Source organism: Xenopus tropicalis, chromosome 9 (genome assembly GCF_000004195.4).
Source record: "Xenopus tropicalis strain Nigerian chromosome 9, UCB_Xtro_10.0, whole genome shotgun sequence".
Lineage (NCBI taxonomy): Eukaryota > Metazoa > Chordata > Amphibia > Anura > Pipidae > Xenopus > Xenopus tropicalis.
Window position 1 is genome coordinate 26,060,085 of NC_030685.2, and position 17,709 is coordinate 26,077,793.

Genomic DNA, 17,709 nt, shown 5'->3' on the forward strand with positions numbered 1-17,709 from the left:
AATATACAAGATGATCAAACTAAAGGGCTAACACACCTACCAAATCTATAAGTTATTGTTGATTTGTATAAAAACAGTAAGTTCTATCTAATATGATAAAAGAATATAAGGTTTACAGGTATTAATAGAAAGTATATGTATAGGATGAACAAGTATTGTGTAAAATGTAACTTTCTATGATGACACTACCTAAATAAAGCCTCGAATAGAAAAAAAAAAGAAAATATATGGCACTATAATTGTTAAATAATTGGATTTAGACAGAAAACAGGTGTCAACCACAGTAAAAAATTTTCTGGAATTGCATCCCACCCTTCTGAAAACCCTTCTGAATTCCAGTGGTTCAAAATCTTAGCATTAACCATACCTTTTCATATACTCTTGTACCTGGATTCAAAGTTGGCCTTGATTTGTCTCCAAACAATGCTGCCAAATACAAGTACAAGGGAGTTTCAGACAAGCCTGAACATGACTCAGCTTTGTATGAGCTCAAAGCACATTTGGAGACCCATCCATATGCCAACGTGGGTACATTATAAGCGGGGCACACCTCCTACTAGATATCTAATTATACACAATGTCGCTTGGTGAAGGGATAAAAATGTGGCTGCCATGCACAATTTTTTTAAACAGGTTAAGTGATTTAAAGGCGGGGGACTACAGATCACCCTTAAGGTGAAAAACAGGGACTAAAAGATACACTGCATAGAGGGTAGGTGGCCACAGGTTTATACATGCAGCTTAAAGAATCTCAAAATGAAGTTGAAATAAGGGATTGTAGTAAAAAGGTTTTTCTTGTCCTTGAAACGGGATCCCTGGCCTTTCCTGTATTTAGCAGACAGAGCAGTTACATGGACACTAACAGCTGACAAAAGCTTAAGGAAAGGCATTCTCTGTATCAAATTGCTTTAGCGACTCAGGGAATCTGGGATGTATTGTTTTTTTTTCACGGATACCATATCCTCAGTCTCTTCCAAACCTTGTGTCTTCAGTCCCTAAAACATCTGAAATAAATGAATAAACACCTGAAAGGCAAATGGTTCCAGGAAAGGTCTGGGAACCATGGGACTCTATTAACCTAGGAACTGAAGACAGCCCCTCTGCACACCCCCCTGCACTAATTCCCCGGCTTTCTGGCCTCCAGTTGTGCCAAAGATTGCCAGATGAGATGCACGGATCACTTGGAATTAAATACTGAAGCCACAGATCTGTATCAAAGAATGGATCTGCTCACAGCGATTTGTGACTATGGAAAAAATGTCATGGAAAAACCAGTAAAACAAGTTGGCTTTCCAACTTCCATAGTAACCAATGGATAGAACAGATGTCAGCAGCTAACTAATTACTGTATCATCCAAACTGACCTAGAAAACAGGACACACAAGGTAAACAAAAATACTGCACTCCAATAAGGGATAATACATTTCATTATATTTACATGGATATCTAGAAAAAAACAAAAATTGAAAGAATCTGATAAAGCATGGTTTTTGTTATTTCTAAACAGCAAAGAAATTGCATGTACAGTCTACTTTCTTTTTTACTTTAGGAGCAAATTACTAGTCCAATGAAAAGGCTTCTGTATAATAAGCTGCATCTTATATCAAAGCCAAAGAAAGGCTGCAGCTAAGGGGAGGGATTAGTTTATACAAAGGGATTTGCAGTGGGCTAGTAATTTGCTAGTACAGACAAAACGTAGAGTTTTACTTTCAGTTTTTGCTCTATTTATTCAAAGAAAAACAAAAAACAGATATTTCGTATGGTTGACAACAGGCAAAATGATGTTTAGCACAAGCCCCATTCACTGAACTAATGTATAAAGACAGGGGCACAATACCCCTTAAAATTAAAAACTCGTTTCTTTTTTGGCCGTGACTGTTACAGATTGTTCAAACGCACAGTAAGAGATTATTCAGAGATGTGAAAGACTGTAGTGCACACGTGTTCTCCCTGTTCATTTGTCATAGTTTCCCCATCTGATTTTATTCCATATTCTTAGAGGGGCTGTTCACCTTTGGGTTAACATTACTGTGATGTATAGAGCGATATTCTTGTGTTTTTTTTTTTTTTTTTTTAATTGTTTACATTTTTGTTCAGCAGCTCTACAGTTTGAAACAGCTACTTGGTTGCTGGGGTCTAAACTGCCTTAGCAACAAGGAATTAGTTTGCATAAAAGACTGGAATATAATAGGAGAGGACCTAAATAGAAAGATAAATAAAAATTTAACAATAACAAAATTGCAGCCTCACAAAGCAATAGGTTTCCTAACTCCTGGGGTCAAAAAAAAACCTATAAAAAATTAAAAATGGAAAGCATTGCTTTTGCAGTTGCTTTGAACTGGCCATTCTGTAACATAGTAAAAGTTAAAGAAATGTTAAACTACCCCCTTAAATTACAGATTCAGATTACAAATACAAGACCTAATGCATACAGGGTGGGACAAAGGATGATGTATGGCAAGACTTTCCAACACCTGGCAAGACCAAAATAAGGGGGCACACTGTACCTAAATCTAATCACTAAATCAGTGATCTCCAACCAGTGGCTCGTGAGCAGAGTCCCTTGGATGTTGCTCCCAGTGGCCTCAAAGTAGATTTTTGAATTCCTGGCTTTTGGGCAAGTTTTGGTTGCATAAAAAACAGGTGTAAAACAGAGCCTCCTGTAGGCTGCCAGTCCACATAGGGACTACCAAATAGCCAATAAGAGACCCTATGTGTAACCAGGGCTCACAAGAAAATTTTCTGGGCCCCCCTCCCACCAGTACAAAAGACTCACAGCCAGCAGGCCCCCCTCCCCCAATACATGGTAGCCAGCAGTGCCCCCCCCAGTAGATTGGTAGCCAGCAGTGCCCCCCCCCAGTACATTGGTAGCCAGCAGTGCCCCCCCCAGTACATTGGTAGCCAGCAGCCCCCCCCCCAAGTACATTGGTAGCCAGCAGGCCCCCCCCAAGTACATTGGTAGCCAGCAGGCCCCCCCAAGTACATTGGTAGCCAGCAGTGCCCCCCCCCAAGTACATTGGTAGCCAGCAGTGCCCCCCAGTACATTGGTAGCCAGCAGTGCCCCCCCTAGTACATTGGTAGCCAGCAGCCCCCCCCCCTAGTACATTGGTAGCCAGCAGGCCCCCCCCCAAGTACATTGGTAGCCAGCAGTGCCCCCCCCCAAGTACATTGGTAGCCAGCAGGGCCCCCCCTAGTACATTGGTAGCCAGCAGTGCCCCGCAGTACATTGGTAGCCAGCAGTGCCCCCCCCTAGTACATTGGTAGCCAGCAGCCCCCCCCCCCCCCCAAGTACACTGGTAGCCAGCAGGGCCCCCTCCCCAAGTACACTGGTAGCCAGCAGGGCCCCCTCCCCAAGTACACTGGTAGCCAGCAGGGCCCCCTCCCCAAGTACACTGGTAGCCAGCAGGGCACCCTCCCCAAGTACACTGGTAGCCAGCAGGGCCCCCTCCCCAAGTACATTGGTAGCCAGCAGGGCCCCCTCCCCAAGTACATTGGTAGCCAGCAGGGCCCCCTCCCCAAGTACATTGGTAGCCAGCAGGGCCCCCTCCCCAAGTACATTGGTAGCCAGCAGGGCCCCCTCCCCAAGTACATTGGTAGCCAGCAGGGCCCCCTCCCCAAGTACATTGGTAGCCAGCAGGGCCCCCTCCCCAAGTACATTGGTAGCCAGCACAGCACGGAACGGAACGGAACAGCACAGCCAGCGGCGTCTTCAGCGGCGTCTTCACGTTCCTCCTTGGCGAAGCCTCTGCACTTCTGAGTGCCGGCAGAAGACAGGCCCTTTTATAAGGTTGCGCCCCGTGCGTACTGACGTGCATGTACGCACGGGGTGCGACCAATAGGATCACCCGCTGACCACCAATGACAGGGGGCCCGGAATTAATTTAAGGGGGCCCGAGCTATTAAGAAACTTGAGCACAGCCGGGCCCCCTTTTAAGGTTAAAATTGTCCGGGCCCCGGACGGCTGTACCCCCTGTGCCCCCCTGATGGCGGCCCTGTGTGTAACCCAGGAACATTTTTCATGCTTGTGTTGCTCTTCAACTCTTTATACATTTGAACATGGCTCACAGGTAAAAAAGTTTGGGGATCCTTGCACTAAATATACTAGATAGAGGATTAAACAACCAACTACTTAACCAAAAATAGTATATTAAAGGAATCTCTTGTAAAATGCCCATAATTTTCTAAAAAAAAAGCCTTTTGCCTTTTGTGTCAAAGACTTAATCCAGTTAACCAACTGCAAATGAAGCACAATTACCTGTCATATTAAGTTAATGAATATTTTTTTTTACCTATAACCCAAGAGTTCTTTATTGGTTGCTTGAATAATTAATACACTGAAGTTCAAGTGCTATGTAAGGTTTACTGATGTATCCTATGTACCTGCCATTAATAGAACTATATAGAACAGTGCTGTCCAACTGGCGGCCCGCGACCCCCCTCTGTGTGGCCCCCCACCTGTCTGGCTGCTTTGATGGCTTACCTTTGAGTAAGCATTAAATGGGATCAGTACTGTGATTAACTGGCCCCCTGCATGGTTCTCACCTCAGATTCAGGCTGTAGTCCCTCTGTATTGTTTAAAAATGTAATCCCCTGTATCTCTGTATTGTCCACCCCCTGCAGTGTTCACACCTCAGGCTCAGGCTGTAATCACTCCCATTGTTCACTTCTTCACACCTCAGACATAGGTACTGTAGGCAGAGTATGGCACATACAGCCAGCATAGGGCAGGTAGAGTATGGCACACACGGGCAGCATAGGTCAGGGAGGGTATGGCACAGACAGGAAGGGTAGGGCAGGCAGAGTATGGCACACAGAGTCAGGGTAGGGCAGGCAGAGTATGGCACACACAGTCAGGGTAGGGCAGGCAGAGTATGGCACACACAGGCAGGGTAGGGCAGGCAGAGTATGGCACACACAGGCAGGGTAGGGCAGGCAGAGTATGGCACACAGAGGCAGCATAGGGAAGGCAGAGCATGGCACACACAGACAGCATAGGACAGGCAGAGTGCTGCCTGTGTGTGCCATACTCTGCTTGCCCTATGCTGCTTGTGGGAGGTGAACCTGGCAGGGGTTTGTTGTGGGAGTTTGTTAGCAGTTGGAAATAGCCATTAAATGGTCCCTAAGGTGTGTAATTATGTACTGGGGGTTGCTCTGCTATCCACAGGGGAGGAGGAGGCATATGGAATTTAAGGGTATATCTTAATATGACATAATTCTTTCACATATGAATGACAGTTGATATCCCCACAGTAAGGACCAAGCATTTGGGATTTTGCTGTGCTACCACCATTGTGATAAAATAGGTGTGGTTTGAAGTGGGTGTGGTTTCAAAAAGGGGAGTGGTCAAAACTGGCTTCAATTAGCGGCCCTCCACCATGTATGCTAGAGAAATTCCGGCCCTCGGCACCGTAGAAGTTGGACAGCACTGATATAGAGCTTTAGTGCAAAGGACTAATGCAGGAGTGGAAAAACGTGACCCTGTGGATATAGAAGGCTGCTGGGGGGATAATTTGAGAGAAGGCTCTACAAAATATGGGGGTAGCAATTGCCCTTGATTGGTCTAAAGCTCAGTTAAGTGACCATGGGATTCATTTCCCTAATATGCTAGCTATTTCCCCTTTCCAGAAGCTCTAAATGACAAAGCCCTGCCTATCTTCAAAGGCATTTTTATTAAAACAACACTTGTGTTTCAAATGACTTCACTTTATAAGCCACAGATTTGAATACAAAACAATAGGAGCTTGGGAAGAAAGCCTGCTTTTGTGCCAATGAAACTTTATAGTGTCTCTATTGAACTAGAATTACATGTAGCCATATTTTACGCACTGGTCTTTTACCCAAGCCTGATGAAAAGGTTGAAAAGGAAAGAAGAAATCTTGTGAACTGGATTGCAATTGTATGGGCAAATAAAACAAGAGGAGCTGCATAGGAGATTTTGCTATTAAACACTTGACTGCTTACAGTTCTAAAATTATCATAATATTGTATCGTTAGGAACAAGGACAACTGTCATGATTCTATTATCAATTTAATGCTGTGAAACAGGTCTTGTTTGTCTGATTGGCAGCATCTTATCCAACAGTCATAATTTCCCATAGAGAACTAGGCTACCTAAAGCACATGTAGAGGTATAAGGCAGGCCACAATGCAAACAAAATGAAGATAAACTGCAAACTGTCTCAAAATATTACTCTCTCCATCTTACTAAAAGTTAACTCAAAGATAAACAGTTACTATAGCCTTTAGGTCCAAGGAACTTGATTTGGGCAGGCCTTGCATTAGCTCCTGTCTCAACCATTTTAAGCTTTCGAGAGTCATTATTACTACTAACAGATATTATAAAGTGCCAACATATTCCACAGCACTGTGAAACTTAAAGGTGCATACCTTAAACAAACCAATTACATACATATGTACATATTTTTGCCCTGCACAAAAGAGTATGATTACCCAAAAGGCAGCGAGTGTCCAAAACGCAAAGCACTTGGGGTGACTACAATTTAGCACTGTTATAGTTCAGCATTGCAGTTTTAAGTTCAGAGAAAGCAAATAAAAACTAATCTGCTAAGCAGAACGATAGGGCACAACATTTTTTTCCAAACCAAATGGTGCAGAAGGCACCAAAGTCAATGGGTACAACAATATAGGAAAAGGCTAGTGTACTTCCCATCTGGTAACCCATTCCCTAAATCGGTGATTCCCAACCAGTGGCTCGCACGCAATATGTTGCCCACCAACCCCTTGGATGTTGCTCCCAGTGGCCTCAAAGCAGGTGCTCATTTTTGAATTCCTGGAATGGAGGTAAGTTTTGGTTGCATCAAAACCATGAGTACTACCAAACAGAGCCTCCTGTAGGCTGCCAGTCCTCAAACGCCAATCACAGCCCATATTTGGCACTCCCAGGTTCTTTTTGAATGCTTGTGTTGCTACCCAACATGTTTTACATTTAAATGGGGCTCATGGGTAAAAAAAAAAAAAAGGTTGTAGATCCCTGCCCTAAATGATTAGTATCCTAGAGCCCTGTATCAGTCCAAAGCATTCTTCTAGTCTACTAGAATAGAAGGCTTTCATGAATTCCCCTTCTGTGTTTGCTACTAACACCTCTAATGTAACAGTATCTTTATATCCCAAACTTTTCAGCAACCAGTCTCAGACTGAACTGTATGGCTGCTGCTGCTGTCCTTTTTTTTGCTCAGAATGAAGCTAAAGGGTTAAATTCTGTTACAGCTTCAGAAGGGTCACTCAGACTGACAGACACAATAGAGCTAATCCACTGCTCATTTTTTACATTTTTTTTCAACAAACACAACCATTATTTTCACTAAAGCTGGCTAAAACTAACAAGTTCATACGCAATAGTCTCTGAATGTTTGCTCATTTCTGTTTGCTTTTGAACCACTCCCGAAATCTGAACACAGCCATGGGAAAACCTTGCTCATATTAAACTGCCCAGCATTTTTCTATTCATATCTCCTAGTGTAACAGTTAGAAAAAAAAAAGTTTTTTCTTTCAAAACCAAGCACAATAATGCATATTAACCCATTCTAGAATTAAAATCCTATCTTGCATATTTGCAGCTAGGGGACACAACCAGCTGCACTAGCCCTGTCACATTTTCCTTGCTTCAAAACCTGCACTCAGTCGAGGGTTTGAATTTTCTCAGAGCTGCAGTTTCATCCCATTGCTAGCAAATGAGAACTTACATGTCTGTCCTCCTATAAGGGACCCATATGGGTGCTAAATGACATCAAGCAAAGGAGGGCTTGGACAGGCAAGGCTAAAGATGGATTATAAAGCAATTTGGTTGACCATCCTATTGGGACAGGGAATATTCCATAGGTTAGGCATAGGGTCACCTAGAAACATTCCTAGCTATGCTACCGTACCAAAGACAAAGATGAATTGTATTTGCTAAAACAATTCAAAATATATCTGTGGTTGTCACAATGTCAGCTTCTGTGAGTAATGACTCAAAGTACAAGAAATTGCTGGGGAGCGGCAACTTGTTAGGCACCCTCCAGTGAACTGAGAAGCCCACCTCTGGCTATGGGCAGGGCACCTGTTCCATAACAATACAAAAATGCTTCAGCCTGGGGTGCCTGGCTGGAGAGTGTCACAACACCGTATTTTTTCATCTCCCATGGAGTCCTTGCAGTGATATGGCTGGGTGCATAAAAGGTACACCAAGCCTTTCTAGAATTGCTGCCCATGCATTCAGTACAAGCCTAAGAGCTGATGGTTTGTATTTTGGGTAACTAAGGAGTATTTAACAAACTGGCATCCCCACAGTATGTGATGTGATGCGATGCATAGGAACCAGAGGTTGGATTCAGATGACCAAAGTGCAATCTTGAAAAAAGTCTTTTTGTTGTTTAAATTATTTTTAGCAGAATTTAGAGAGTGCTACTCTGAAACAATTTGCATTAGGTCTTCATGTTTTTATTATTTTTGGTTTTTGAATTATTAAGCTTTTTATTCAGCAGCTATATATTTGCTAGGGTCAAAATTACCCTAACAACGAGGCAGTAGCTTGAATGAGAAACTGGAATATAAATACGAGTGGGTCTGAATAGAAAGACAACAATAAAAAGTAATAACAATAAAACCGTAGAATCAAAGAGTAATACTTTTTTGGCTGGCGGGGACGGTGACCTCCTTTTGAAAGCTAGAAAAGTGTCAAAAGAGGAAAGAAAATAATTCAAAAATGCTATAAAATATAAAATGAAAGTTCACTTAAAAGTGAACCAATCATTTTAATTTCCCTCATAAAGCCAAATGCCAATTAAAGCACAGTCACTAAGGCGCATTCACCATGCCTTAAGTTGTATGCAAAGTGCAAAAACAGTCTGTAATTGGCCGTTTTTTGTTTTTTTTTTTTGCATTTTGCACACTGCGTGGGGCACTGAGTTAGTAGCCACAGGCTATGTGGACCTGTCAACTGCACTTTAGATCTAGTGCGGCCTGCAGATGGGCAAAGGTATGGAGCGTCTGGAGTCACAGGCTGCATTAGGGCCCTGTCCTTATTGCCTGCTCTTGAGTCCCTTTTGCGCTATTGCACTTGTGCCCAGGGGCTTTCTAAATGAGCTCTATTATGTATTAAAAAAAAAGACAATGCAACTTACCTAGCTCTTTTGATACAGGAGATGCAGAAGCCAATTCGCCCATCTTGCCTACTCCATCATAATATGCTCTTCCCGCCTGTACCATTGCTGGAAGAGATGGACATTTATTAAAAAAATGTAAAAGTAAGTGGTTCCACAGAAGATCACAAATAAACCCCCAAAAAATAAGTTGTTCAACAACCAATTTAGCAGAAATGACATATTTGTTAAGCCCGCACCAGCAGTCTCTCTGTAGACACCCCCCCTGCGCCGCATCTAGTTCTTGCACATGTTCGTTCCCATGCAGAACACATGAGAAAAAATGCGAAAGCGTGAAGGGCAAAATGAGCTATCAGAGGGAATCAGGTGCCTCTGCACCAAGGTGGTAGGCATGAACTCTTTTTGGAAGAAGAAATTTTGAAGGAGAAAGGCATTTAAATGGTAAATGCATGGTAAATACATTTGTCAGCTATTTGGGGCTAAATAAATATGGCATTTCAGGGACTGCATTAGAGAGCATTCAAATGGACAAACTTCCTTTTGGGGTTTTAAAAGAAATGGAAGGCAGACCCCCCCCCCCCCCACCACCCTTACTAACGCTGTATACTTTCCCTTTAGGATCTCTCAAGCTAGCAATGTGGTATTAGAGAAAGTCCAAGGTAGCAGAACTCTATATTTAAGCTATTTAAACTGCATAGGTACTTGATATAGGACATCAAATTTCACACCACAGCCTCTGCCTGGGAAATGCAGGGTGCCATAAATAATAAAGGACATGTCTGTTTCTAAAGCCTATCCATGTACTCCTCTGGTTCAGTACATTAAATGCTTGGCTAAGCTGCTGCACAGGAACAAATGCCTTTACAGTATATTAACAGTCTACTAACTCTGGACACTTGCAACAGGGATGTCAAAATATAGAAAACAAAGGCTCCGTAAAATTTTATGAACCAATAAATCAATTATATAGCACCCTAATGGAAAATAAAAAGCTATGTATCCAACAGTTCATTACATCAAGGGAGATATGTAAGTGTATGTCCCATATGCTGACTACATTTATTTTGTGATTATACAGGTGTCAAGACAGATACTGTGCATGGAGAGTGTGCTGCATACTATGTAAACACCTGAAGACTGTATTTTTATAGTTGTCTTTCATTTTTTCAAAACATCACCACCATCAAATAGCAGCCCATGGCAATTTAACATTAAATACAATTTAAAGAAATCTATTGTCTGTATGTTCCTGTTGCCACTATCTATGCAGTTCTAAAGGGGTTTGTTTACCTTTAAATTTACATTTAGTATGACGCAGAGAATTTGCAATTGGTTTTCATTTTTTTAAATTCAAAGTTATTTAGGTTTTTGTTCAGCAGCCCTTCAGTTTGGTATTCCAGCAGCTATGTGGTTACTAGGGTCTTAGCAACCAGGCAATTGTCTGGAATATGAGAAGGGAATGATTAAGAGAGGATCGGTATAGAAAAATAAGTAATAAAAAGTAATAATAGCAATAATATTGTAGTCTCACAAAGCAATAGCTTTTAGCTGCTGGGCCATAGTATAATATACAAGGTTATCTGAGAGGTAACCCACCCCTTTCTGGAATGTGTGCTGCTGGTGCTTTGGCATCTTGCTGACCCTTAGGCTGAATAATAAAATTGATAATGTAGCTTAGTGTGACAGTCCGAGTTTTGCCATTGACATTTCTCAGGTATGACGCAGGTGCACCAAGCAAAATATTGCTTAATTATATAAACCAATTACCCAGTAGCTACTCTCAGGGTGGAAAGGGATACAAAACAAATTCCAGTGTTCTGTGAGTGTTTTTGTCTCAAGGTGGAGCACTTATAGAATAAAATTTAACATTAGACAGGACTACGTGATTATTTGTAGAATGCACAGGGTAATTAACTCCCCAATAAAAAAAAAAAATCATGCTTAATTAACCAAATTAGGACTGTGCTGACAAATGGCACCCCAAGAACATGGGTACAGCTAAAGCACGGTGGCAGAAGTTATTTACCTAAAAACGCCCAGCAGAGGTGGGGTTAAGCTACATGGCATTAGTGCGCCATGCAAATGGAAATTTCCAAAAATACTATTTGACAATCCGTTTGGAAGATATGCAAAGCAAAGGCTGGTTAAAACAGGATTAACCCTTTCCCAGGCTTCTGGAGACAATGCCACATCAACCATAGCCACTACAAGTTCTGCCTGAAGTTATTGATCCTCTTGTAGGTTGAAAATATTTATTTATCACAAATATTTTATTATTATTGACTGGTATCAAGCAAATATTCAGGAATTTTACAGGGGGGAAAAATGTTACCCCTAAAATTTATTAGGGATGCACTGAATCCAGGATTTGTTTCAGGATTAACAAAGATTCAGCCTTTTTCAGCAGGATTCAGATTAGGCCGCATCCGTGTTCCTGGCCAAACCGAATCCTTAAATTCCCGTGACTTTGCATGACAAATACAAAAATCGAACTGCGAGCTCAGCACATGGTTATCTTTAACTTTTCTGTACCCTCATTTACAAATGCAAATTAATATTTGGTTCAGTATCTGGCGGAATCTTTCTTGAATGTCCCTCACCTATTCATATTCCAGTCTCTCATTCAAACCACTGTCTGGTTGCTAAAGTAAACAAGATCCTAGCAGCCAGATAGCCTCTGAAATACTACACTAAAAAATGAATAAGATCAGATGCAAAGTATCTCTGAATATCACTGTCTACATCATACTAAAAGGTGAACTACCACTTTAAAGGAAACCTATACCCCCAAACAATGTAGGTCTCTATAAAAATATATTGCATAAACAAGCTCATAAGCTCATAAAACCCTGCTTTATCTAAATAAACCATTTTCATAAAAATATATTTTTTAGTAGTATGTGCTATTGGGTACTCCTAAATAGAAAATTGCCATTTTAAGAATTAAAGGCCGCCTTCTGGGATCATCGGATTCACAGTGCACACAAACAAGCCAAGGCACACATACAAGCTAGGCCCCATCAGCCAATGAATGGACAGAGTTCTTCCTTTCGCTTTCACACTACTTCCTGTTACAGTTAAAGCTGCATTATTTCTGGTCATGTGATTTCTGAAGGAGCACACAGCCCATCACTAAATGGTGGATCAAGGGAAAGGATGTAAAGGGCAATATTTACTGATATATATATTACAGTTTTTCGAGATTCTTGAATAGGTCACTTAATATAAACTAACTGTTGGTTAAGTATTCATTCTGGGGGTATAGTTTTCCTTTAAGGTGATAATTAAAGGACAAGAAAATGGCCATTACGCCATGTCTCTAGCATCTAATAGAACCCCCACACTGTACCTAATTGCTAATTTACTTTTTCCTAACTGCTCCTATTTCCCCTGTGGTGCCCTCTCAGTTAACTCTATTTACGCTCCATCACGGCGGCCATTTTTCTCAGAATATTCCCACGACCCGATCACAGTGCTGTGCAGATGACAGTAGGCAAGGAAAAATGGAGGAATAATAGGAAACACTGATCAGTGCAGAGCAAGTAATATATGCTGGCTGATCAGTGTATTTCTTCCTTCTTTAGTCGCGCGTCACCATATTGTGTTACTCGTTTGCTATTGGTGCACGCCGAGTAAAGCGAGGGAATTGCTGAAATCGCTGTTTGGCAATGCTCCTTCCCACAACACTCCCAAAGCCTACTAATCCTATATTGTGCGCATGCCCTGTTATTGGCCTTTGTGAAGGAGAGCCGAATCATGGGATTTTTTTTTTTCAAGACAGCGTTTTTTTTTCTCAAAAATGTTGCATTTGATTAGGTTAAGGGCTCAAAAGAGAGGAGATTTAGTAGCAATGATGACATCACTGGAGGTATGCCTTACAAAGGAGTTTAAATCTTTACTAGACTATCCTTGTCCTTTAAAGGACAGTGAAAGGTTTATATAAATTAAAAGTAAGTCTAAAGGCATTCTTTTTAAGTACTTACTGCATATCTAAATTCCCAGATCCCTGCTTGCTTCTCTGAGATATGGTGCTGGCAGCCTACAGCAGTGTGAAGCCTACAGTGACATCACTGAAATCTCTCTCCCCTTCCTGTAGGTGCCAGCAGCAGCCTTCCTATTGTCTGAGCATGTGTGTAACTTGATCCTGTCTCCTGTTCTGAGCTACACATGCCCACCAGCCAATCAGAAGTGGATCTGGCAGAGGGGAGGGGGGGAGGGAATGAAACGTGCAGTATGAAGCAAGGAGGGAAAGGAAGGGAGAATACCTTTTTAGAGATGGCTGCCTGTTCTAGAAAATGTGAAGTAAGTGTGACTGAGTAAATATTTGATTAGGTGAGCCAAAAGTGTGGCGTTTTTACTAAACAATAGGAGGACTATTGGGCAGTATGCTTTTTACATTTTGACTTGCATTCTCCTTTAAACAAAAGGCAAAGAACAGCAAAGAAATGGCATGTTATGCAAATAATGTCTACACTTATTCTGACTGACATCACCACTCGTGATGGTTTGTAGAGAACCATTACACTCAGCGGCATAGTTATATAGGTGTATTGAAAAATGGTGTTAAAATATAATTTTCATCACCACTATAGCACTATGGAATGCCATTTAAAATCACTTTTACCACAGTATTTTATGAATGATTTTCTCATTTTGTCTAACCTTATTTTGTCTTGCTGACCTTAATAGACTAAACCAGAACTATTGTACTAGTGTAAAATAATAGGCATAATTTTCTGCGTTAATCTGGTGTAGAACAAATGACACACCTTTATAAATATGCCGATTAGCTCTTTGTAATGGGTCACGTCTGTGATAGTGATGGATAGCATTAAATCATGCGCAGGCTGCAATACAGCTTTATAAATACAACACCCAAGGGCCAAACGATCGGATTATTTTTTTTTTAAGTTACTTGCTACCTGATATCGCCCACGCGTAGGTGGGGATATCGGGTGAAGATCCACTCGCTTGGCGACATCGCCAAGCGAGCAGATCTTATAGTGTATGGGCACCTTTAATTGCACCACTTTTTACACAGCTTTTATCAGTGTAAAATATTTAACACAGCTTTATAAATATACCCCTTAATCTATAACAAACACTCTCCGACATCCGATAACATGTTGGAAGGCATAACACTTACTTCCTTTTTACTATACTATGTTCTCTCCTTAGCATGGTAACAAGGGCATGGGGCCAGTTCCAAGGAAACCTGGATAAAATCCCAACTAGGATTTTTTTCCATGGAGATACCACAATAACCTGTAACGTGTGCATGTACACATAAAGAAATAATGAAAAAAAAAGTCAACACAAATACCCTGGCAGTGTCATAGTGCCGTAATGCTCTGCACAACTGAATTTGATTTTTTTTTTTTGTTCAAAGATGTCAAATGTTTTGAATATGAAAATTAGGTATCAGATTGAGTTCTCATCTTCTGTGGAGGATTTGGTGCATTCCTACTTTGTACACATGCCTAACCTACAGTATGGCACCAAGACAGCACACTACAAGTATGTTAAGGCAAGCCTTGCAAAAACAACCCACAAGGTAAGTGCGGGTGCTCACTGTGGGAAATGGCACAACAATGCACTGCCATAAAAGGAAATAAAATAAGATTTTGGTCTTTAAAGAGTTGGTTATATACAGGTTAACATTTATAATCTTATAAAATGGCCCATGCTTAGAAATTCGGTCTTTATTTTTTATTGTTTATAGTTTATTAATTATTCGCCTTCCTCTTTTGGCTTTCCAAACGTCAAATGGGTGTCACTTACCCCAGAAGGCAAAAAAACCCTTCCTATGTGAGGCTACAATTTTATTGTTATTTTATTACTTGTTATTAATTAGCTTTCTATTTTGGCCCTACTCTATCCATATTCAGGTCTCTTTTTCAAACCACTAAATGGTTGCTAGGTTAAACAGGAACCTAGCAGCCAGATAGGTACTGAAATTTACAACTGGCAAGTTGCTGAACAAAAAAATGAAATAATTAAAAAAAATACAAATAGCAAAAAAAAAAAAAAAGACCAATTGTCTGATAGTAAGTGTTAATTTAAAGGTAAACAGCCCCTTAAATTGCCATGTAAATGGAAGTATGATTGATTTATACTTGACACCCCAAGGCTTTATCCATACCAGAAACTGCCAATTAGCAATTAACTTTGCTTAGTGCAAAGGAGACACATTGCTGTGTTGCATTTCCACATCTTTCAAATTCAATTTCTAGGGTTTACAAAGATAAAAAAAAATTAAAGAACAATAGAAAAAAGCTGCTATATCAAATGTACTGGTTTGAGAGAGTGCATACTGAGTGTGCACACATGCTCTTTGTGCAGTTATTCCAACACGGGTCTTTTACAGCCATTCTTCCACATATAGTAAACAAAACTTTACCTTAATGAATCTTACCTGTCACTGCTTTTTCATAGTTCCTTCCAAGATTAACAAGATTCCTTAACCCGGGGTTGAACTGATCCATCACATTCTAGAGAACAAAGAGAAAAAAAGCAACGTTTATTTTATGTCATGTTGCCATAAGCAAGACAAGCAGCATTGTCCCATAATCCACATTGTAACAAATATAACTTTTATATCCAGGATAAAATGAAATTTGTTGATAATTATAACTTTTATATATCATTTTTTTTTTTTATAATATAAGCATGAATCAATATGATGTGAGCTCCGGGGGCTCTTGTAATTTAACAATCTGTTTTGTGTGCGGCAGAATACACAACCTCATCCTTACCCAACATGACACGACACTGGCTACAGTGATGAACACACAAAATAAATGTGAGCGCCTATACTCCTAGCTAATTGTATCACTAACTAAATGAAGTCCCAAAGAATCTAAAATACTGATTATCAGAATCCCCATACAGCCCGTCAAAACGTCAGGCTTATAGTGACAGTGTAATTTTGGATACTAAGGGAGTCATCTTAAATAATGTACTCAGGTTTTTATTAAAGGGGTGGTTCGCCTTCAGGTTCATTTTTAGAATATTATCGAATGGCATATTCTTAGCAAATTTTCAGTTGGTCTTCATTTTTTGTTATAGTTTTTGAATTATTTGCCTTCTGTTTCTGACTCTTTCCTTCTTTTAGGTGAAGGTCACTGACCTCAGCACCCAAATAACTATTGCTCTCCGAGGCTACAATTCTATTATTGCTACTTTTAATTACTTATCTTTCTATTTAGGCCTTCCTCTATTCAGTTTCACATCTCTCTTATAACCCACTCCCTGGTTGCTAGGTTAAACTGGACCAAAGCAACCAGGTACCTTCTAAAATTCCAAACTGAGAGGGGCTAAACCAAATGCTTAATAATTAAAAAAAACTTAAAAAAATAAAAAATGAAGACCAATTGCTAATTGTCTCTAAATCATTCTCTACATCATACTAATTTTCATCTTGAGCCTTTTAACATCAACAACACTAATGACCGCAATCACCCCAATTGCAACATGCTGTAATTGAGGTTAAAAGGAATCCCAAGACAGTAATAATCTAATAATGGGCTGTTCAAGTAGAAGGCCCGCGGGATGAAGGTTTCTATGGCCCTTAGACAGCTAAGCTATATCTGAAATATAAGAAGTGCAATTAGCCATCCCTGACCTAGAGTTAACATACTTTCCCTTTATACGGTTTGTCAAAACGCACAGATGCCTTGTTATCTTCAGAGCTTAATTTTGTGACTGATCTCAAAGGAAAAGCATAAATGAATGCATTATTAATGCAATAAAAAACCTAATTGCATGAGTCAGATAGTACAATTGCTTGGGTGGAGTTTAATTAACCACTTATTAAAGGGGTTGTTCACATTTAAATTAACTTGTAGTATGATGTAGAGCAGCGGTTCTCAAGCTGTGGGTCGGGAGCCCTTTGGGGGTCGAATGACCCTTTCACAGGGGTCGCCTAAGACCATCGGAAAACACATATTTCCGATGGTCTTAGAAATAATTTTATGGTTGGGGGTCACCACAACATGAGAAACTGTATTACAGGGTTGTGGCATTAGGAAGGTTGAGAACCACTGATGTAGAGAGTGCTATACTGAGGCAATTTGCAATTCTTCATTTTTGTATTATTTGTGTTTTTTTATTTATTTAGGTTTTTGTTCAGCAGCTCTCCAGTTTGCAAATTCAGTAGCTATTTGGTTGCTTGGGTCCAATTTAACCTAGCAACCAGACAGTTGTTTGAAAAAGACACAGGAATATGAACAGATGAGGGCTTAAATAGAAATGGAAGTAATAAAATGTAACAATAACAATAGAAGCTACAATAAAATTGTAGCCTCACAGAGCAACAGTTTTTTGGCTGCTGGGGTCAGTGACCCCCATTTGAAAGTTGGAAAGAGTCAGAAGATAAAGGCAAATAATTCAAAAACTATAAAAAAATTAAAAATATGAAAAAAAAATGAAGACCAATTTAAAAGTTTCTAAGAATAAACAATTCTAAAACAAGTTACCCTGAAGGTGAACCACCCCTAATATGTGATACAGCAGCCATCTATGTCTCAAGTTACAAGAACTTTCACAGCAGCAATTGCGTCAGTTCATATTTAAACTAAACCCCCCCTGATATATTTACATATGATCT

General features: G+C 40.4%; 1 protein-coding gene across 1 annotated transcript in view; it reads right to left on the reverse strand.

Moving 5' to 3' along the window:
• Positions 1 to 17,709, reverse strand: part of baiap2l1 (BAI1 associated protein 2 like 1) — a 70,429-nt gene that overhangs the window by 35,288 nt on the left and 17,432 nt on the right. The window contains 2 exon segments of the mRNA NM_001100227.1: positions 9,123 to 9,209; positions 15,517 to 15,592. Coding sequence (NP_001093697.1) covers positions 9,123 to 9,209; positions 15,517 to 15,592 — 163 coding nt within the window.